General features: G+C 43.1%; 2 gene segments (V, D, J or C); both read left to right on the forward strand.

Moving 5' to 3' along the window:
- The first annotated feature begins 3,105 nt into the window (after positions 1–3,105).
- Positions 3,106–3,813, forward strand: LOC120227143. The segment is given in 2 exon segments: positions 3,106–3,187; positions 3,395–3,813. Coding segments are annotated over 2 exon segments (468 nt in total).
- Positions 3,814–13,362: 9,549 nt separating this feature from the next.
- Positions 13,363–14,127, forward strand: LOC120227144. The segment is given in 2 exon segments: positions 13,363–13,453; positions 13,661–14,127. Coding segments are annotated over 2 exon segments (516 nt in total).
- Positions 14,128–23,789: the final 9,662 nt, after the last annotated feature.

The raw sequence follows: 23,789 nt of genomic DNA on the forward strand, positions 1-23,789 counted from the left end.
GTTTATTATTAGTAGTAGTGGCAGTAGTAGTATTTTCTTGGATATGGGCTTTTTTTTTTTTTTAATTTTGCCTACTTCTCAGAGTGTATGTCAGATATGGGATTCAAAGACAATGTTGTGGACAAATTCTTTTGCAGGATTCACCTTGAGTTCTCAATATTAGATTGATTGAAGGTTTGAGGCTTTGGGGTTGTCAAGAAAGGAAGCTTTAGAAGGACACAGTCCCTTCTGTTCTTTCTCAAAATAAATAAATAAACTTACAAAAAAGAAATACAGTTGAATTTTCCCTTAAGTTTTTTGCAAAGAGGAGAGAATTGGCGAGAACAGACATGTTGTGGGAGCCCGACAGTGACCACAAGAAAGCCTGGTTAGGGATGTGGGGATGTGTCTGCACACGGGACTCCCTGCCTGGGCAAAGCATGCCTGCAAACAGGGTGCTCTGCCAGGAAGCCTGCACACAATATCCAAGTTTAATGGTCCGCTCGCAAACGAGGGAACATGCCCTCCTTAGAAATAAGAAGGAGGCTGGAATTGTGAGCAGGCCTCTTAGTTAAACATGTTGTGGTCGCTTCCTCCCTTTGCTCCCCCCTGTCCTTGAAATGTGTTTGGCTACTTGCCCTTAATTGGTAAAGGAATGCATCTTGTAGATTTCAGTTTGTATCCAGTTACCGGGGTATAAAATAAACCGCAAGAGGGGCTTGCATAGAATTGTTCCTCCGGCCGGAGTTGTGTCTGTGTCTGTCTTTTGTGTGTGTCTTGTCCTTTGTGTCATTTCGTCCGCAACACATGTCCCACCCTGTCTTGCTAGATGGCCCATATATGCAGCCCAGCATTTGAGTCCTGCCCCATGAGAGCTTTGAAAAGTAAGAGAAGTGATAAGAATGGTCTATGGAAAGGACAGTGGGGAGGCAGAACCGAGTGCTGTGCCGGGCATTCTTCCAGGCTGAAGAGGTGGAACTTGGGGGACGTGAAGAGTGTTATGAGTCAGGATCCTCCAGAGAAGCACAACCAATGAGATGTCCATGGAGACAGAGAATTGTGAGAATTGAGAGTGTGGGGGGTGGCGAGTCCAGATCCTGTAGAGCAGGCTGGAGGGTTGGAAATTCAGGTTGGTGTTGATACTGCAGCCTTAAGTGGGAAATCTGTAGGCTGGAAACTGAGGCTGAGTTTCTATTGTTGCATCTTAAGGAAGAATCCCTTCTCCTTTGGGAAACCTCAGTCTTCCTTCTTAAAGCCTTCAACTGATTGGATGAGGCCCCCTCCTCATTAAGGAGAGTAGCCAGTGTTATGCAAGGTCTACTAATTTAAAAGTTAATCACATCAAAAACTACCTTCAAGACAACATCTCAACTGACATTTGACCACACCACTGGGTGCCATAGCCTAGTTAAGGTGACACATAAAATCACACATCACTAAGGGCAAACTGGGGGGCTGAGTGATAGGAGAATTGGCCCTTTGTGAGGATGAGGTATGGATCCCCAGCTAAGGACTACTCGGTACAGGCAATAGCTGGGTATTAGGAAATTTCTCAGGCCCAGAAGCAGTGAAGAAGCCACATGAATACCTGTAGAACAGCCAATGTGCCACCTGACTGAGTAAGCACCATGCATCCGCTGCACTCAGAAAAGACTGGAAGAGTTCAGTTGCTGGACGTGCAGTAGACCCGTAGCCACAAAATCTATGCCCTCCTGATGGTGATGCACACTCAGTTTCTTAAGGGAATTGCACACCCCCCATTCCCAACCATTCCCTCTGCTGGAGAATGAACAGCAGGACTAGGAACAGGCAACCGTGCGCTGACTTCTCAAACCATTGGATGGAACAATATTTTCTTTCCTTTCTATTTTTTTAATGTATATTTATTTTTGAGAGAGATAGAGACAGAGAATGGGAACCTGGTAAGGGCAGAGAGAGGAGTACAGAGGACCCAAAGCGGGCTCTGTGCTGACAGCAGTGAGCGCAGTGTGGGGCTGGAGACAGATCTGGGGCTTGAACTCATGAACTGCGAGATCATGATCTGAGCCAAAGTCAGATGCTCAAATGACCGAGCCACCCAGGGGACCTGGAGCTAAATTTTCTTGTAAGAACCTAGAGTTAATTATCTGAAAAATTTCACACAAAATGGAAATATTAAACTGAAAAAATAGAATAACTAAATTCAGGATTAACTTCCCTTAGCTCAAATTAGGATCTCACTTTTCTCCCAAAGTGAGTAAGTTCTGAGCCTGTCTCCCATCTCTCTGGCCCTCTGCACAGCCCCAAAACCCAGCTCAAGGGCTTGCAGAATCCTTACAGAGCTGCAGGATAAAAATGGCTTTAGAGTCCCAATATCTTTGGTCAGAGATTTTATAAAACGTTGGGTCCAGGGATGCCTGGTTGCCTCAGTCAGTCAAGCTTCTGAATTTGGCTCAGATTGATCTCATGGTTATTGGGTTCAAGCCCCACATCGGGCTCGGGGCTTACAGCTCAGAGCCTGGAGCCTGTTTCAGATTCTGTGTTTCCCTCTCTCTCTGCCCCTCCCCAACTCATGCTCTGTCTCTGTCTCAAAAATAAATAAACTATTAAAAAAAAATTAAACGTCGGGTCCAAAGTTCTCCATTTTCTTCTGTGCCTTCCATTCTTTTCCCCCCTCCCTCCCTCTGCCCCTTCCTCCCTTCCTTCCTTCCTTCCTTCCTTCCTTCCTTCCTTCCTTCCTTTCTTCCTTCCTTCCCTCCTTCCTTCCTTCCATTGTTCGTTTACTGTTTCCCAACATATTTTATAATTTTACCAGGATTATTGATATGAAGAGCCATGCTCATCATTTCTGGAAACTCAATCCATTTAACAATATTCTTGAATTTCAAATAGAAGCTCACCATTAGATCTTGTCATTTTGAACTTCTAACTTGTTCAGAGTTTCTAAGTTGACTTCTGTGTTTCTAGTCCCACAGCTATATTTTTGGTGATATTTTTTTCTCTCTAAATTTACATTAGATACTTTCATAACCCACCACTCATGCAGTTTGCTCCCTTACCAGGTGCTTTGCATAGGCCCCACCCCCACCCCACACTCTGTCTCAGAGCAGCTGCTCAGGTTTGATAAAAGGGGCCTTTGCCATGTAAGCTAAGCTGCATTGGGCAGGCAGGGACAGCAAGATGGTGTCACAGAGGCAGGTCCTCATATCCTTGTTGCTGTGGGTCTCAGGTGAGAAATTTCTAATTTGTCACATGCCTTTTAGGGTAGTATCATTTTAGAGTTAGAAATATTTTATAAAGATATAATGAGAAATACTGCCTATTTCCAAAATGGCACCTATTATGCACTGACATGTACACCACTTCTCAAACGCCATATTTCAGGGTGTCTGTGCTAACGTGCATATGTATCATCATGACCTCCTCGTGATTGCAGGTGCCTGCGGGGCGATCACGATGACGCAGTCTCCAGCCTCCCTGGCTGGGTCTCTGGGCCAGCGGGTCACCATGAACTGCAGGGCCAGTCAGAGTGTTAACAACAAAATAAAATGGTACCAACAGAAACCAGGACAGCGTCCTAAGCTGCTCATCTACGATGCATCCAACCGAGCAACTGGAGTCCCCGACCGATTCAGCGGCAGTGGGTCTGGGACAGATTTCACCCTCACCATCAGCAACCTCCAGGCTGAAGATGTGGCGACTTATTACTGTCAGCAGTATAATAGTGATCCTCCCACAGTGCTTCAGGCTCGTACACAAACCTCCTCCCCAGGGCCCACGGTTAGGGAGGCTTTGCTGCACCTGCTGCTGCCTCCCTGCTTAGCCCTGAATGTGCACGTTCCTGTGTCTGCCTGAGAAGCCACCTCTCCTGCCTTACTCCTTACAGGGCTGTTGAAGGCCAGGGGAAAATTAAGGGGGAGTGGCTTTTTCTGGATCCCTTTTTGTGAAAGATTAGTGAACACAAATGCCATAAAGACGTCTTAGAGAGGCTGTCAGGAGATTTTGTGTCATAGGATCTGGTGTGCTTTGCAGGGACAGATGGCATAGTTGAGCCAGTAAAGTTTGTCTCTACCCTTTGGCAATGGGTCTGGCAAATTTCACACCTTGATGGATGAATTCTCTCTTCCCTGTGCCTCCTTGACTCTTGAACATTTCTCTTGTATTTCCTTATTCTCTTGGTCTCCTTTCTTCACCCACAATCACCTTCCAACTCTAGATCTTACCAATATTAAAACTTTGACCTCTCAGATTCAGAACCTCCTACATTGAAGGTAGCATTTCTCTCTCCCTCATCCCTTTTCCTTTGTGAACCCTGTTTCCCAGCTTTTTTGGCCAATGTAACGACATTCATTTCTGTTCTATCTCCTTTTGTACCTTCCGTTCTCTCTCTGTCTATTTCTTCCAGGTGTACTTTCTCACAAAGACACTTCTCTAATTTGTTAATCAAGTCACTCTAGAAATATGGGCTAGTGTTCCTCAGCACGTCTTCTCACAATTTGTCACCTCTTTCTTTGAAGTCTTCCCTTGGGCATTCAGGTCTAGTCTTGTGACTGAAGGGACTCACGGCTCTAAGTGTTCCATAACTTGTGTCCCTTGGAAAACATTTGATTAACATGCCTATATCAGTGTAAAAACAGGAAAGTCCCAAGAATTTTAGTATGATTTCTTCACCTCCTTCTGAGATACATAGGTTGATCAAATTTAGCTTCTGGAAAGACCATAACAAACCTGGTCAGTGTGCTCTGAACTCTCTTAGCTACAAAAGAGCTCATAATGATTAGAATGTTGTTAAAGTACCTATATTAAGGAATCCATATAATTCATTCCTGATGTGTGTGTTTTGTTTTTTTGTTGTTGTTTTTTTAGTTGCTGTTTATACTGTTTATTTTTGAGCGAGAGTGTGAATGAGGGAGGGGCAGAGAGAGAGGGAGACAGAATCCTAAGCAGGCTCTGGCCTCTAAGCTATCAGCACAGATCCCAACCCGGGCCTTGACACAAGAACTGTGAGACTGTGACCTGAGCCGAAATCCGATGCTTAACCAACTGAAACCCCCAAGTGCCCCCAAATATGTTTTCTGAGTGTTTAATATGTGTCAAGAGGAAAGATATCTGCCATGACCCCAGTTGGTAGGGACAGACAATATATACCTGTATCAGTGAATACTATGTTGTTTTGGAAATGCTATAAAGAAAAATGAAGGGATTCAAAGCTTCATGAGGTAACAGTGAGTAGAAATTTAAAATCAGATGACAAATTGGTTAGCTATTGTTATGTAATAAATCGCCTCCAAAGCATAGTGTCTTCGAATGGTAGCATTTTTTATTGCTGTCATGTTTATTGGTTGGTTGAGCAGTTCTGTCAATATGAACCAGATCTGATTGATCTTCATTGGCCTTGGCTGGCTTGCTCATGTGTTTAATGTTGGCTCACAGGTCAACTAGGTGCTTTTGTTACAGAAAGGCTCGCATTTCTTTCCTCTCTTTAACATTGCTGTAGTTGGCTGACTATCAACTGGGGCCGTCTGGGCAACTGGGCCTCATGTCCCTCATTGTGTGGCAGACAAATCCCAAGCTTCTGTGACAGGTGGCAGGGCCTCAAGTGAGAAAGTAAAAGCACACGAAGCATCTTGAAGCCTAAACTTAGTACCAACACAATTCCCCAACTGATGCATTCTAATCAATGAAGTTGATCCTATTGAAGAAGAAGGTAAATAGATCTCAGCTCTTGCTGGAAGAAGCTACAGGTTGTATTTCAAAAGACATGGGTAGAGGGAGGGATAAAGAATGGGGGACCTGTATTTGCAACCAATATACTCTGGAAGGTCATAGAAAGCTGCACTGAGAAGGTGTGATTAATCAGTGATTCAATGTGGTGAGGAAAGGAACCATAGAAGTACTTCCAGGCAGTAGAGTTGTAGTCGGTTCTAAGTAGAGGAAACAGCACATTAGGCAGGAATGTGATCAGCACGTTGGGGAAGTAGAAGGAAGCCAATATTGCCAAAGTGGAGTGTACAAGGAGGATATTAGTGGAAAGGAGTTCCAAAAAATCACAGGGAGGCCACCATATATAGGACTCTGTAGGCTTCTCTAAGGATTTGGCTTTTACTTAGAATGATGTTGAAGGTGGGAGAGTTTTGAATAGAGCAGGGCATACTTTGGTACATAGTTTCACAGGATCTTTCTGTGAGGCCACAGTGGAAAGATAACAGTTGGGTAACCAGTGGTATCGTCCAGGTAAAACAGGATGACAGCCGGGGTCTGTGGCAGTGGTAGTGGAGGAGCGGAGGAGTGGTGTGTTGAAGATGGAGAGAACAATATGCTGATGGTTTTGACACGGAGTGTGAGAGAAAGGTCTCAGGGTGACTCAAGAGTTTTTCTCTGATTTCTAGAAGGGTGGAGTTGACATCTATTCCAATAGAGAAGACTGTGGAAGAGTGGATTTGGGGAAGAAGATGAGGAATTTGGTGTTGGACATTTTAAGTTTGAGATGTGTGTTAGATCTCCACATGCAGCTGTCAAGTAAGCATTGGATATTCAAGTCTAGGGTTCAGGGAGAGGATTGGACTGGAGCTTGGAATATGATAAGCAGTGGCATGAGTGTTGCCTAGATCAGAGACCCAGGGGCTGAGCTCTGAGGCAGGAGTGATGAGGAGGAGGAACCAACAAAGAGTCTGTAAAGGAGCAGAGGGATGGAAGACCAGCAAGATGGTGTGATGTCCCTGAAACCAGAGTGAAAGGTAGAAAGGAAAAGGAAGAAATCGTCATCAGTATGTTAAATGCTGCTAATGGGTCTAGTAAGGTGAGGACTGGCATGTGGCCATGGACTTGGCAATGTGGAGATCACTGGTGACCTTCAGAAGAGAAGTTACAATGAGATGGTGGATGTAAGTCTTTGAATGTAGAATGCCTAAGAAGGATGTGGGGCTCCAACTCGGGAGAATACGACCTGAGCAGAAGTGGACGATCAACCGACTAAACAACCCAGGCGTCCCAGGTTTAGGGAAGATTTTAATTGAGTGTGTGGATAAGTGTGAGTGTGCTTAGAGAGAGAGAGGGAAGATTGCGTTTACTGCTGTAATTTAGAACCTAAGCAGTCTCCATTGGTGCCTTTGACTTTTCTGGGCATGGAAATGATAGGTGTGGCAGAAGACAGGGAAGTGGCCACATGAACTTATCTCCACTTCAAAATGAGATCATTGGATCAGCTGGACAATGTCATGGAAAGCTCTTACAGTCTTTCCTGTATTAAGTGTGTCAGGGACAGCCTGACAAACAGAGAAAGGAGGCCAGTGTGCATTTGCATATCGAAACTCTACAGGTACCCATGGGTCACAGAATTTGACCACATATTGAACATTCCCACTGATGGCTTTGGAGATTTTGTAACAGAGGATATCACCATGAGAGGTGCAGGATCATCTCGTTGACAGAAATAATATGCAGCACCTTCAGATGTCAACTTATCAAGTCTCAGGGTGAATCTCAGGCTGAACCAGGATGAAATCCCAGAGATAAGAGTGGAGACACATTTAAGAATATGTGTAGGAGCTTGTAATGGTTTGTGTTGATGCAGGTGTATATCATCAACATTGTCTTGGCTTGACTGGCTTTGCCGTTGATGGTGGCTCTGTTTCTGTTGCCACTGACATGTTGGAGACCATGGGGCACCTGAGTGTCTCAGTCAGTTAAGCATCTGATTCTTGATTATGGCTCAGTTTGATTGAGCTGTGGCTGGTTCCAAGCTGAGCATAAAACCTGGCTGGGATTCTCTCTGTCTCTTTCTGTCTCTCTGTCCCTCTCTCTCTCCCTCTCTCCCCCTCCTCTCTTTGCCCTGTCCCCCACTTGTGCTCTCTGTCTCTCGAAAATAAATAAGTGAATAAACCAAAAAAAAAAAATTGTTGGAAACTGTGTGAGTATTGTTTCTGCCCTGATGTCCATTTAGGGAAGAAAATAAGGACATATTGAAAGCATGATGTTTGGAGACAATGACAAAAATCAGTTTCTTTCTTGGTTTAATTTTTTTTTTTTTGGAGCGATAGAGTGCGTGAGTGGGGAAAAGGCAAGGGGATGGGCAAGGGAGTGAGAATCCTAAGAAGGCTTCACCATCAGCGTGGAATCAAACATGGGACTCAATCCCACAACTTGGAATCATGACCTGATCTGAAGTCAAGAGTTGGACATTCACTGATAAAGAACCCAGATACCCCAAAATATCAATTTCTTACGAAGATGTAATATATTTTATAATTTTTTAAAATATTTATTTTTGAGAGAGAGAGTATGAGCAAGGTAGAGGCAGAGAGGGAGGGAAACAGAATTTGAAGCAAGCTTCATGTGGGGCTTGAACATCATGACCTGAGCCAAAGTCAGATGGTTCACCAACTGAGCCTCCCACATGTCCCTCTGATAGCCAGCTTTTATCCAAATTCATATTCATGCTTAGATATTAGACAAACTTGGAGCCCTTACATGGCTGGGAAAATGTGGATATTTTCCTTTTTCTAGTTCCCATTTGCTTTGAGGAAATTCCCCTGAGTTCCTCTCAGAAAATATTGAAGCAAATGTTCTCCAAAGATCTCTGGCTAAATTTCTCCAGAGGACATGGCGTCACCTTCAAGCAGTGCTCTCTGGCACGTGAACTGGCTTAGGTCCAGGCACTGAGTCAGAAACTTGATTGTAGGCTTCAACTCACCAGACCGAAAGTTTTCCAGTCATATGCATGAAATTCTCCAAGGGTCTACACATCAATTCAATTCCTACTTAGCCATGATCGATTAGTCACTGCCACAGATCCCTATTTCTGACGTCTCTCTGCACCTGCTGTCCCTTTTGGAAACTGTACACATTTCACCTGTGAAAGGTTATCACTACTTTCTGGCCTGTACTACTCCCTGATCCCATTTGTTACAGGGTGACAATGGGAAACCCATTCCCCGTAGTAATCCCAAGATTCTCTGGGAAACCAACTCTGAGAGAAAGCAAGTTTAGATTTTTTCTTTATGGACCGTTCTTGAGATGTGCATCTCTGAAATGGAGAGACAGGAAGCAGGATTGGACAGATAGAGAAACTGAGCTGTGATGGGGTCTCAAGAAAACCACCGCCACCCCACAGGGATGTCTAGAGATTCAATTGCTCTACAGAGCTGATTGGCAGTGGAACAAGGGGGCTGGGCCTTTGTACCTTTGCATCCAGTAAGTATTGTCTTTCCTGGAAAAGAAATGTCACCTGGGCCAGGTCATTCTTCAGCAAGGTAATCTCCTCAGAGGGCGACCAGCAGAGGGTGGCCAGCAGGCAGCCCTCACAGCACCTGCAGCGGTACAGCTCTTATTTGCAAAGGGGAATCTAAGCAGCACACAGCAGGCCCTCCTCTCCAACATTCCCATTACATCAGTGAACTCAAGCCAATGGAGGCTCTCATGCCAGTATCCCCTGGGCAAATGGACCCATGCCAGTTCAGGCAAGCAAAACTAATAATTTATTGTTATTTGTGGTTATATCCATAGACACTAAAAGTTATATGTTGGTGGGAATAAGCTACTTCTCCTCAATCTGAGTACCAGATAACAGCAGAAGCAAGTTTCACACATACTAAGCCAGGCATAAAGTCATTTACCAGCAAGAGAGAACAAAATACTCCCCCACCCCTGTCACCACAAAATGACAGGGGGCAAAAATGAAAATAATTAGTCCTCATTAGAGTTAATATTTCCTTTTCAAATGTATCATTAAGGAACCAAATAGATAAACCATAAAATGGGAGAAGATATACTCATTCACTTCTGACAAAAAAAATTTATTTTCAGAATATAAAGAACTCTTTTAAAAAAAAAAAAGACCAACTGTGTGTGTGTCTGACCAGACCAAGCACCATGCAAGAAACAAACTATCAAATAGCAACTCAATAGTAGACTTAAGGTAAATTGCTTAAAATTGTTAGTCATCACGGAGATGTAAATTTTCACAACAATGCTACTTCAGGATCCACCAATATGGATATAATAAACAGTCTGACAATTGCCAATATAGGGAAAGGATTTACCACAAGTAGAAATGTTACACATGGTTGGTGGAGGGTAAAGATGTTCCCCATTACAGAAAACTGTTCCATAGTATCTACCAAAGCTGAAGCTAGCTCTGGCTCAGTGCTTTCATGCTTTGGAACACATCCATGGGAAGTGAGTGCATAACTCCACCGAAGATATTGAAAGAATGTTCTTAAAAACTATATTGATAACATATTCAAATCTGAACCCATTTATTAATTGAAAACTAAAGATATTGTGACATTTTCTAGTAACAACAAAGTATTTTGCAGTGAAAAGGAACATGTTACTGCCACACAACATAGAGGAAGTTCAAAGAACATGTCGAACCAACAAAGCAAAACACCAGAAAGTAGATACTTCATGATTCAATTTAGATGAAGTACAAGAACAGAGAAAGTCTGCATTTCATGGTGAGGAAATTAGAAAGGTGATGGCGGCCTCTGGTGGTAGGGATGGAGCATGTCACTGATTGTAAGTAGCAAGAGGGAAAAGTGTGATGCTGGAGAGGGTGTGTCTGTCTGGATTTGAGTGGTGGTGAGAGGGGGGATGTATCTGCTCGTGTTCACCCAGGTGTACCCTTTAAATTCACATTATAACAGTAAAGGAACTTTATTTTTTAAATGAGTGAGTTCAACAATGAGTAGGCATTATGGGCTCCAGATCAGATGTTTTTCCCGTCCTCTTCCCTATAAGCAATGGTACCTTGAACAACCTGAACTCCGAGAACCTCTCATCTCTAGAGGATTATTGTGTGACTGATTACTGTAGACAAGCAAGGCCTCAGTGCACCACTAAACACACACCAGGTCTTCAAGCGTCAGCAGATGGCTATAGACTGTGTCGTTGTTGCTGTTTATAATTATCAGTAGTAGCAGCAGCAGTAGTATTATATTCTTGGGTATGGGCTCCTCTTTTTTTTTTTTGCCTAGTTCCCAGAGCGTATCTCAGAGATGGGATTCAAATACCATGCTGTTGTTATGTGGAAACTAATTTGACAATAAACTATTTGTAAAAATAAAAAAAATTAAAAAATTAAAAAAATACCATGCTGTGGACAAATTCCTTTGCAGCTTTCACCTAAGATCTCAATATTAGATTAATTGAAGGTCTGAGGCTTTGGGGTTGTCAAGAAATGAAACTTAAAAGGACACAGTCCCTTGTATTCTCTCTCAAAATAAATAAATAAACATAAAAAAGAAATACAATTGAATTTTCCCTTAAGGTTTTTCCAAAGGGGAGAGAATTGGAAAGAACAGACATGTCCCACCCTGTCTTGCTAGATGGCCCATATATGCAGCTCAGCAGTTGAGTCCTGCCTGATAAGAGCATTGAAAAGTAAGAGAAGTGGTAAGAATGGTCTATGGAAAGGACAGTGGGGAGGCAGAACCGAGTGCTGTGCCGGGCATTCTTCCAGGCTGAAGGGGTGGGATCTGGAAGATGTGAAGAGAGTTATCAGTCAGGATCCTCCAGAGAAGCACAGCCAATGAGATATCCGTGGAGACAGAGATTGTGAGAATTGAGAGTGTTGGGGGGTGTCGAGTCAGGAGTCTGTAGAGCAGGCTGGCAGGCTGGAAATTGAGGTTAGTGTTGATACTGCAGCCTTCAGTGGGAAATCTGTAGGCCAGAAACTGAGGCCGAGTTTCTATTGTTGCATCTTAAGGAAGAATCCCTTCTCCTTTGGGAAACCTCAGTCTTGCTTCTTAAAGCCTTCAACTGATTGGATGAGGCCCCCTCCTCATTATGGAAAGTAACCTATGTTATGCAAGATCTACTAATTTAAATGTTAATCACATCAAAAACTACCTTCAAGACAGCATCGAATTTGGCATTTGACCACACCACAGGGCACCATAGCCTAGTTAATGTGACACATAAAATTAAACATCCCTAGGGGCAAACTGGGGGGCTGAGTGATGGGAGAATTGGCTCTTTGTGAGGGTGAGGTATGGATCCCCAACTAGGGATACTTGATACAGAGTATAGCTGAGTCTTAGGAAATTTATAGGTCCAGAAGCGGTGAAGAAGCCACATGGACACCCGTAGAAGAGCCAATGTGCCACCTGACCGAGTAAGCGTCTCTCATCCCCGCACTCAGAAAAGACTGGAAGATTTCAGTAGCTGGACGTGCAGTAGACCTGTAGCCACAAAATCCTATGCCCTCCTGATGGTGATGCACACTCAGTTTCGTAAGTGAATTGCATGCCCCCCACCCCACCCCTACCCTTCCCTCTGCTAGAGAATGAACGGCAGGACTAGGAACAGGCAACACTGAGCTGACTTCTCAAACCACTGGATGGAACAAAATTTTCTTTTCTCTTATTTTATGTGTATTTATTTTTGAGAGAGATAGAGACAGAGAATGGGAACCTGGTAGGGGCAGGGAGAGGAGGACAGAGGACCCAAAACGGGCTCTGTGCTGACAGCAGTGAGCGCAGTGTGGGGCTGGAGACAGATCTGGGGCTTGAACTGATGAACTGCGGGATCATGATCTGAGCCAAAGTCAGATGCTCAGCAACTGACTGAGCCACCCAGGCACCCTGGAGATAAGTTTTCTTGGGAGAATCTAGAGTTAATTAACTAGCTATTTTCACACCAAATGGAAATATTGAACTGAAAAAATAGAATAACTACAAATCAGAATTCAGACTTTCCTTAGGTCATATTAGAGTCCCACCTTTCTCTCACCAGTAAGTTCTGAGCCTGTCTCCCATCTCTCTGGCCCTTTGCAGAACCCCACAGCTGATCTCAAGGGTTTGCAGCATCCTTACAGAGCTGCAGGATAAAAATGATTTTGGCATCCCAATAATTTTGGTGAGAGATTTTATTAAATTTTGGGTCCAAAGTTGTCCATTTTTTTCCTGTGCCTTCCATTCCTACCCCCTCCCTCCCTCTGACCCTCCCTTCCTTCCTTCCTTCCTTCCTTCCTTCCTTCCTTCCTTCCTTCCTTCCTTCTTACCTACCTTCCTTCCTACCATTGTTTGTTTCTTAATCCCCAGCATGTTTTATAATTTCACCAGGATTATTGACATGAAGAACCTAGCTCATCATTTCTGGAAACTCAACCCATTTAACAACAGTCTTGAATTTCAAATAGAAGCTCACCATTAGATCTACTAGCAGTTTGACATTTTAACTCCTAAATTGTTCTTAGAGTTTCTAAGTTGACTTCTGCGTTTCTAGTCCTACAGCTATATCTTTGTGATATATTGGCTCTCTAAATTTACATTAGATACTTTCACAACGCACTGCTCATGTCATTTGCTTTTTTACTCACCAGTTGTTTTGCATAGAACCCCGCTCACCCTCTCTCCCCCCCAAGCCCAGAGCAGCTGCTCAGGTTTGATAAAAGGGGCCTTTGCGACATAAGCTAAGCTGCTTTGGGCAGGCAGGGACAGCAAGATGGTGTCACAGAGGCAGGTCCTCATATCCTTGTTGCTGTGGGTCTCAGGTGAGAAATTTCAAATTTGCCACATGCCTTTTGGAGTAGTGTCAGTTTAGAGTTGTAAAAATGTTTATGAGATATAATGAGGAACACTGGCTATTTCTAAAATAGCTCCAATTATGCGCTGACATGTATGCCACTTTTCAAATGCCGTATTTCAGGATGTCTGCCTTAAATTGCGTATATATCATCATTACCTACTCGTGATTGCAGGTGCCTGTGGAGATATCACGCTGACGCAGTCTCCAGCCTCCCTGGCTGGGTCTCTGGGCCAGCAGGTCACCATGAACTGCAGGGCCAGTCAGAGTGTTAGCAGCTACCTCAACTGGTACCAACAGAAACCAGGACAGCATCCTAAGGTGCTCATCTACTACACATCCACCAGGGCTTCTGGAGTCCCCGACCGATTCAGTGGCAGTGGGTCTGGGACAGATTTCACCCTCACCATCAGCAACTTCCAGGCTGAAGATGTGGCAACTTATTACTGTCAGCAGTATAGTAATTATCATCCCACAGTGCTTCAGCCTCATTCACAAACCTCCTCCCCAGGGCCCTGGGTCAGGGAGGCTTTGCTGCACCTGCTGCTGCCTCCCTGGTCAGCCCTGAACATGCACATTCCTGAGAAGCCACCTCTCCCGAGTTATGATTTAGAGGCTTCTTTAAGATCCAAGGAAAATTAAGGGGAATGGCTTTTTCTGGATCGCTTTTTGTGGGAAATTAGTGAATACAAGTGCCATAAAGATGTCTTAGAGTGTCTGTCAGGAGTTTTTGTGTCACAGGACCTGGTGTGTTTTGCACAGACAGATGGCATAGTTGCTCCAGTAAGGTTGATTGCTACCCTTTGGTGAAGGGTCTGGTGAATTTCACACCCTGATGGATGAATTCTCTCTTCCCTGAGCCTCCTTGACTCTGAAAATTTCTTTTGTATTTCCTTATTCTCTTGGTCTCCTTTCTTCACCCACAGTCACCTTCCAACTCTGGCCCTTCCCAATATTAAACCTTTGACCTCTCCAATTCAGAACCTCCTACTTGGAAGGTAGCATTCCTTTCTGACTTCATTCTTCGTGGACCCTATTTTCCTGCTTTTCTGGCCAATGTACGTGATGTTCATTTCTGCTCTATCTCCTTTCCTACCTCCCCTTCTCTCTCCTCTCCATTTCTTCCAGGTGTACTTTCCTACAAAAGCACTTCTCTCATTCTTTAAACACGTCATTCTAGAAATACGTGTTATTTATATATAAATATGAGTGCAAGTGTTCCTCACCTGTCTTCTCAACATTTGTCACCTCTTTCTTTTAAAGTCATTCCTTGGGCATTCAGGTCTAATCTTGTAACTGAAGGGACTCACCACTCTAAGTGTTCAATAACTTGGGTTCTTGGAAAACATTTAGTTAACAAGTCCATTTCACTGTAAAAAAAAAAAAAACAGGAAAAATCCCAAGAATTTTAATATAATTTCTTCACCTCCTTCTCAGATACATGGGTTAATCCTGTTTAACTTCAGGAAAGACCACAACAATCCTGGACAGTGTTCTTTGAACACTCTTACTTACAAAACAGTTTCTCATAATGATTAGAAATATTGTGAAAGTATCCATATTAAAGTATCGATGTAATTTATTTCAGATATATGATGGGGTTTTTTTAAAGTTTTTTTTTTAATGTTTATTTTTGAGTTAGAGCCAAAGTGTGAGTGAGGGAGGGGCAGAGAGAGAGGAAGACACAGAATCTGAAGCAGGCTCCAGGTTCTAAGCTGTCAACACAGAGCCCAACCGGGACTTGAATACAAGAATTGTGAGATCATGACCTGAGCTGAAGTCAGATGTTTAACCAACTCAGCCCCCCATGTGCCACCCATATATGTTTTCTGAGTGTTTGTTATGCAACAAGAGCAAAGATATCTGTTTTCACCCCAGCTGGGAGGGACAGACAATAAATACCTGTGTCAGTGAATACTTACTATGTTGTTTTGGAAGTGCTTTAAAGGAATATGAAGGGATTCAAAGCTTGGTAGGGTAAGAGCGAGTAGAAATTTAAAATCCAATGACATATTGGTTAGCTATTGTTATTTAATGAATCACCCCCAAAATGTAGTGACTTACATTTTGTGACTAACAAAATGTTGTGTGACTAACACAGTGACTAACTGTGACTAACTAAGTGACTAACACCAGTTGTGTTAATATGAACCAGGCCTGATTGACCTTCATTGGCCTTGGCTGGCTTGTCGTGTGTTTAAAGTTAGCTGACAGGTCAACTAGGTGCTTTTGTTACATAAAGGATCACATTTCTTTCCTCTCTTTCACATTTCTGTGACTATCTGCTGGTGCCCTCTGGGATCTGGGCCTCATGGCTCTCATGTGTGGCAGACTAATCCCAACCTTCAGTGACAGGTGGCAGGCCCTCAAGTGACAAAGTAAAAGCACACGAGGCATCTTGAAGCCTAAACTTAGTACTGACACAGTTCCCCATCGGATGAGTTTTAATAATCGATGCAGTTGATCCTGTTGAAGAAGAGGGTAAATCGATCCCAGCTCTTGATATAAGAAGTTGCAAGGTTATATTGCAAAAGGCATGGGTAGAGGGAAGGATAAAGAATGGGGAATCTGTATTTGCAATCAATCTACTCTTGAGGGTCTAAGAGGGCTGCACTGAGGAGGTGTGATTAATCATTATTTCAATGTGGTGAGGAAAGGAACCATAGAAGTACTTTTAGGCAGTAGAGTTGTAGTTGGTTCTAAGTGAGGATACAGCACATTTCTCTGTAGGAACGTGATCAGCACGTTGGCGAAGTAGAAGGAAGCCAATGTTGCCAAAGTGGAGTGTACAAGGGTAAGAGTAGTGGAAATGAGATCCAAGAAATCACAGGGAGGCCACCGTATATAGGATTTTGTAGGCTTCTCTAATGATTTGGCTTTGGCTTTGAGTGATGTGGTAAGTGGGAGAGGTTTAAATAGAGCAGGGCATACTTTGATATGTTGTTTAGCAGGATCTTTCTGGGAGGCCAGACTGGAAAGGTAACAATTGGGAGATCACTGCTATCATCCAGGCTAGAGACGATGTCACCTCGGTTTTGTGTCAGTGGCAGTGGAGGAAGAGAGAGAGGTGTTTTTGAAGACAGAGATAACAATATGCCTATGGTTCTGACAAGGAGCGTGAGAGAAAGAGAGGTCTCAGGGTGACTCCAGAGTTTTTCTCTGAGTTCTGGAAGGGTGGAGTTGCAATTTGTTCCAATAGAGAAGACTGTGGAAGAGTAGATTTGGTGAAGAAGATGAGGAATTTGATGTTGGACATTTTAAGTTTGAAATGTGTATCAGATCTCCACATGCAGCTGTCAAGTAGCCATTGGATATACGAGTCTAGGGTTCAGGGAGAGAATTGGACTGGAGCTTGGAATATGATAAGCAGTGGCACATGCGTTGCCTAGACCAGAGGCCCAGGGGCTGAACTCTGAGGCAGGAGAGATGAGGAGGAATCAGCAAAGGAGTCTGTGAAGGAGCAGTGGGATGGAAGACCAGCAAGATGGTGTTTTGCCATGGAATCCAGAGTAAAAGATAGATCAAGGAGGAAAATATTGTCAGTGTGTTAAAATGCTGCTGATGGGTCTAGTGAGATGAGGACTGGCTTGTGGCCATTAGACTTGTCAATGTGGAGGTCACTGATGACCTTGAGAAGAGAAGTTTCAATGAGATTGTGGAGGTAGGCCCTAGAAAATTAAAAGCTCAAAAAAGAATGAGTGTAGAAGATCTGGGGATGATGACTGTAGACAGCTCAGTCTGTGAGCTTTATGGTGAAGGAGAAGAGTGAAAAAATCATAACTGGAGGGAGATGTGATGTCAGAGAGTTTTTTTTTTTAAATTGTTTGCATACTAAATGACATATCAGATAAAGGGTTAATATCCAAAATCTATAAGGAACTCACCAAACTCCACATCCGAAAAACAAACAACCCAGTGAAGAAATGGGCAGAAGATATGAACTGACACTTCTCCAAAGAGGATATCCAGATGGCCAACAGACACATGAAATGATGCTCAGCATCCCTCTTCATCAGGGAAATACAAATCAAAACCACACTGATATACCACCTCATGCCAGTCAGAGTGGCTAAAATGAGCAAATCAGAGAACTCTAGATACTGGCGAGGATGTGGAGAAACGGGCACCCTCCTGCACTGTTGGTGGGAATGCAAACTGGTACAGCCCCTCTGGAAAACAGTGTGGAGGTTCCTCAGGAAACTCACAATAGAACTCCCCTATGACCCAGCAATAGCACTGCTAGGAATTTACCCAAGGGATACAGAAATGCTGAGGCATAGGAGCACATGTACCCCAATGTTCATAGCAGCACTCTCAACAATAGCTAAAACATGGAAAAAGCTTAAGTGTCCATCAACGGACGAATGGATCAAGAAGATGTGGTTTATCTATACCATGGAATACCACATGGCAATGAGAAACAATGAAATCTGGCCATGTGTAGCAACATGGATGGACCTTGAGGGTGTTATGCTGAGCGACATAAGTCAGGCAGAGAAGGACAAATATCATATGTTTGCACGTATAGGAGGATTAGGTGGAACTTAACTGAGGACCATGGGGGAGAAGAAGGGGGAAAATGGTGGGGTAAAGGGGGAGAGGCAAACCATGAGAGACTTGAATGCTGACAAAAACTGAGGACTGATGGATGAGAGGGGGGAGGAGGGAGATGGGCATGGAGGAGGACACTTGTGGGGATGAGCACTGGGTGTTATATGGAAACCAATTTGACAATAAACTATTAAAAAAACAAAACAATAAATAAAAATAAAAAAAATTTTGCATACTGATGGGAACGATGCTAGAGAGAGAACATTGATAATCCAGGAAAGCGGGAGAAATGCAAAGGAATTCAGTTGAGGAGGCAGGAGATGTGTGTTCAGAGGGAGTGTTCTCAGATGGTAGGGCTGTCCACCTCCCCACAGTGCCAGGAAGAAGCGCACAGTGTGGCAATACCCATTCCAGCAGGTCAGAAGACAGTTGGACAGCCAGTGGATGTTCTCCTCTGATCCCCTGTGTTGACCTAGGAAATAGGAAATGGGGTATTTGGCTTTAAGTTAGGATGGGGTAGGAGTTGTTCAGAATTGAAGAAAGAAGGAAAGAATAACAGTGGAGACTGAATAGACCATGGAAATGGGATATGATTGTGGGGCAGGTTTAAGGGCCCTCAGAAAGTTATTGGTCATGAATCTGAAGTTGAGAGAAGTCAGAATTGCTGTGCGTTTTTCACCAGCAGGCATGTGGAAGGTGGGATTTTATTGCATGAAATGAAATAACGGAAGGTGAGGAAGTTCTTGTTTGTAAAGGAGTCCTTATAAAGAAGGATCAAGGAATTTAGGCTGAGTAAGGAGGGAAATGAGAATATGAGGGGTTTAGGCATAGAGAAACTGTAGATAGGTCAATAGATATGTTAAATGATAATTTTCAGAGAACAGTAAAATTATGACTCTCATGGAGATATCATATTAATGAACACATGTTAAATTATTTCACTCACATCATGAGTGGAACTAGGAAGATGTTGTAACTGGTTCAAAGGAAAAGTCAAAACACACATATGGGGTGAAGGAATGCATTGCAGATGGAGGCAAAGTGGTTTTCCAAGGTGATGTAAGAAGTCAACTAAATGACTACTAGACAGGACAGAATCATGCATCTATCAGTTACCAACAATTTAGAAAGAGTTGCAGGATAGTTCAAAGACAATGAACAAGGGTAGAAATAACCTGGGCAGGCACACTACAGACATGCCGAATTTTCCATGGCAAGACAACATATATTTTCCTATCGATGTCAGGTCTCACTCTAATGAAAGCTAGAAATTGTTGGCTATGGCCATGGCAGGTGGAGTGAGCTGCCGAGCTCTTAGAAGTGGGCGAGCTGAGATGCTTAGCATTTTAATAATGGAGTAGCTGCCGTTATTTTCTAATGACGCGTCTAAGGTATGGCCATGAGAGTGAATGATCAAGATTGGGTGGGGAAGAGACAATTGGAGGAGAATCAATGTAACAACTGAGAGAGCAGGATAATGGAAGGATCCTATATGAATGTATTGAGACCAGCAGGCATGTGGGAGGGCCTATGTGCCAGGAACTAAAACATTCCAGAAATGAGGAGAGACTTTGAGCCTGGTGTTCGAGTGCAGGAAGGAGTGGTACTGGGTGACATAGTCTACCTATATGGATTTCAAAGGCTGGGTTTTCAGTTTTTAGGTAGAAGGTCTAGAAGTGGCAAATGAAGGGGGCAATGGGGCTCTTGAAGATGGCTGTCGAGGGACCACACAATTATGAGAGCTTTTAGAAGAGACTGAGGCTACAGGGCATGTTACCAGTTTACAGGGTGTGAGGTGGGAGATGGTTTGAAAGTATCGGGTGCTGGGGTGGATGGGTGGCTCATTCGGTTAAGCCTCCAACGCTTGAAATTGGCTCAGGTCATGATCTCGGCTCATGAGATTGAGCCCCATGTCAGGCCCTGTGCTTGGAATGGACCCTGCTTGGAATTCTCTGTCTCCCTCTCTTTCTGCCTCTCCCCTGCTTTTGTGCATACACTCAGTCTCTCTAAATCAATCAAAAAAAAAAAAACCCAACTGCTCTTCTTAGGGAGTACGAGGACCTGCCCCATGGGAACCCTCCACTTGGGGACATTCTTTCACCTGGAACACAGCAGCAGGAGCCTGAGGATCTGGAATGGTGACACCATCTTACTACCTCTCCCCTTCCCCAGGCTACTCAGACCCTGTCCCTAGAGAAGCCCCATTTATCAACATCTGGCTACAGGGCTGGACCTGTGGCAGAGGCATTTGGGGTGGAGGTTGATGCAAATCCCCACGGAAGATGAAGGTAGAGCTGGCAGGGTCAAGGCTTGTGGTGTCCCCTGTGATGCTGCCTGCCAGCCCCTCTCCTGGGTTGTCCCCCTTGCCTGGCCCGACCCCTGAAAAATGACAAGCAACTATAACTATGGATTAGGAGAGGATAAATCAGAATTATGGGTTAGGATAGGATAGGATAGGATAAACAGTCTGCTCCTGTTTGGGGAAAGGTACTTCGGAAGACATCTTGCAGAAGACAAAGAATTAGCTCATGGGAGGGGCGCCTGGGTGGCTTAGTCGGTTAAGCGTCCGACTTTCGCTTGGGTCATGATCTCGCAGTTCGTGGGTTCGGGCCCCCGCGTCGGGCTCTGTGCTGACTGCCAGCTCGGAGCCTGGAGCCTGTTTCAGAGTCTGTGTCTCCCTCTCTCTCTGACCCTCCCCTGTTCACGCTGTCTCTCTCTATCCTAGAAATAAAATAAAAAATATTAAAAAAAAAAAAAAAAAGAATTAGGTCATGGGAGAGAAGGTGTTTAGGTGGTAGGTAAAGGCTATCCTCTTGCCCTGTGAGCTTGAGGCCACATAGGTTTTTCTTCTCTGCTTGGTCCCGGTGCCTGTACATGACACATATATATTAGATACAGGGTGAATGGGAAGTTAGGGACTGGTTGTTCTCCACTCTGAGTAAAAATGACCCTTCTGCCTGTGAGGGCTTGGGGGAGGGGGCATGACATTGGCTTTCAGGATTGAGTCAATGGAGCGGCACCTGGGTGGCTCAGTCGGTTAAGCATCCAACTTCAGCCTAGGTCATGATCTCACCGTTTGTGGGTTTTAGCCCTGCTTTGGGCTTAGTGCTAACAGCTTGGAGCCTGGAGCCTGTTTCAGATTCTGTGTCTCCTTCTCTCTCTGCCTCCCCCCCCCCCATTCATGCTCTGTTTCTCTCTGTCTCAATAATAAATAAACATTAAACTTAAAAAAAAAGAGAAAATGGTTAATAGAATCATGGTATTGAGATAATCTGAAATATTTTGGCATGAAATTTTGGTAATAGAGTAAGAATTTCATAAATAACAAATCAAGCCTGTTTTGTATTCACTTTGTTTTTACAGTAATGGATATCTCCAAAACTGCTTTGTTCATGAACTTCATTTTTTAAAGGGGTAAGATCAGGACAGTGATTAAAGCTTTTCAAAATCAGTGAATATATTATGTGGAATAGCCAGTCTCTAAATGCCCTTAACAATTTCCTTTCTCTTGGTATCAATTTGAGCCCCTTTTCAAATTGAATGAGGATCATTTTTGTATCAAATAGGATCCCATAGAAGTGATGGCAATTCCTTCCAAGGTTAGATGGCAAAAGACATTATGATTTCCACCTTGATCTCTCCAGGTTCACTAGCTCTGGGGGAACTAAATGTCATACCATAAGCATGCTCTAGCAGCCTTATGGAAAAAGGTCACATGTCAAGGAACTATTCACCTCCTGCCAACAACCAGAACTAATTCACCAGGCATTTGAGTGAGTATCTTGGGAAGCACAGTCTAGCCCTAGATAAGCTTTACGAAGACCACAGGTCTGACCAACATATTCACTGCAATCTCAGGAACTGTGAGCCAAACACACCAAGACTCATGGCAATTGTGTGAGATAATAGATGCATATTGTTTTAAGATACTTGATTCTTAAGTAACCTGTCAAGTACCAGTAAATAATTGATACATTACCCTAGCAACTCTTAAGATATTAAAACAGATTGCTTCATCTTATTTTCTGAAAACACACACACACACACCCACACAAATCATTAGTACCTTGTTCTTTTGTTACTCTTGTTAAATGTCAGCTTATATTTGGAATGTTACAGATAAGATAATATATGAGATTCAAAAAAATAAAATTAACAAACTCGGCTAGACATGGAAGATGTCTTTGGTGTAAACCACTACAATGATTTTCTAGGGACATGGACACATATAGATAAGGTTACTTAATATATACAGATTGGAATTTTGAAAGGATGAAGAGGATTAAACAAAAACCCTACATCTGTGATTTGTAAAAGACTCAAATTTGGAGAGTAGTTTGATAAACTTTGCACAGATTCATAGACATTAAATAGGTACCTATACATATTCACATAACATTTCTTTAATGTTTATTATTTATTTTTGAGAGAAAGAGATAGAGTGTGAGGGGAGAAGGGGCAGAGGAAGACACAGAATCTGAAGCAGGCTCCAGGCTCTGAGCTGTGAGGACAGAACCTGACACAGGGCTCTAATCCATGAACCATCAGATCATGACCTGAGCTGAAGTCAAACGCTTAACCAACTAAACCACCCAGGTGCCCCAACAGTTTTTTCTATAAGAGATAAGTTTTTGTATGCAAGTAATGTGGGGAGAGTAATTAACATAATCACCACACAGACATCATAGCCTAGAACACACATGAGCAAACCGAACAGCTAAAATGTAGTCTGTTTATTGAGGTGCACACACTTCAACTCCATATCACGTGTGTGGTTCTATCTCATACACTAAAGCTACCAGAGTAAGGATTTTGAGATTAACATGATTTGACTTTGTTTACTTCATGTGTAGCTGTGTTTTTGTTAATTTTTCTTGGCTTGTACTTCCTTCTTCTTAAATGTTTTTAATGTTTTTATTTATTTCTGAGAGAGAGAGAGGCAGTATGAGCAGGGGAGGATCAGAGAGAGAGGGAGGTACAGAATCTGAAATCCGAAGCAGGCTCCAGGCTTAACTGACTGAGCCACCCAGGAGTCCCCTTCTTCTTCCTCTCCTTCTCCTTCTTCTTCTTCTTTAAACAAATGAACACTTTATTAAGAATTAAATGAAGGTATATGGAATGTGATACAGTACAAGAAAGACACCCAAGATGGATATAACAGTACTACTCACACAAGTTAAATCTCACTTCAAAAAAAAATCACAAGACAAAATAAAAAGCAATTCCATCATTATAAAGTAAGATATTTCATGCAAAAACTCCAAAAAGAAAATCCCAACCACCCCCCAATCCCTCAAACTGTCAACAAAAAGCTATCTGAAAGTATTGTCATGCTAACATACTAACCACAATATAATCATTCATAGAAAAAACAACACACTACTTAAGCAATGGATTAGATGAAACAAAACAGGCTGCAATATCATAAACTCATAGATCTCGATGATTTTCCATGATAAGCAATTCCAGATTCACTTACAGGGTGACTAATGGGCTCAATGTTGAGAGATAAGGTAGGTAAATATAAACTCCATTAACTCATCTCATTATCTTCTAATTATAAAATCTGGAAGCTTCCAGAATCTGAAAAATTATCTTCTTGTTCTTCTTCTTGTTCTTCTTCTTGTTCTTCTTGTTCTTGTTCTTGTTCTTGTTCTTCTTGTTCTTCTTCTTCTTCTTCATCTCCTTCTTCTTCTTCTTCTTCTTCTTCTTCTTCTTCTTCTTCTTCTTCTTCTTCTTCTTCTTCTTCTTCT

Source organism: Hyaena hyaena, unplaced genomic scaffold (genome assembly GCF_003009895.1).
Source record: "Hyaena hyaena isolate Hyena2069 unplaced genomic scaffold, ASM300989v1 scaffold_2012, whole genome shotgun sequence".
Lineage (NCBI taxonomy): Eukaryota > Metazoa > Chordata > Mammalia > Carnivora > Hyaenidae > Hyaena > Hyaena hyaena.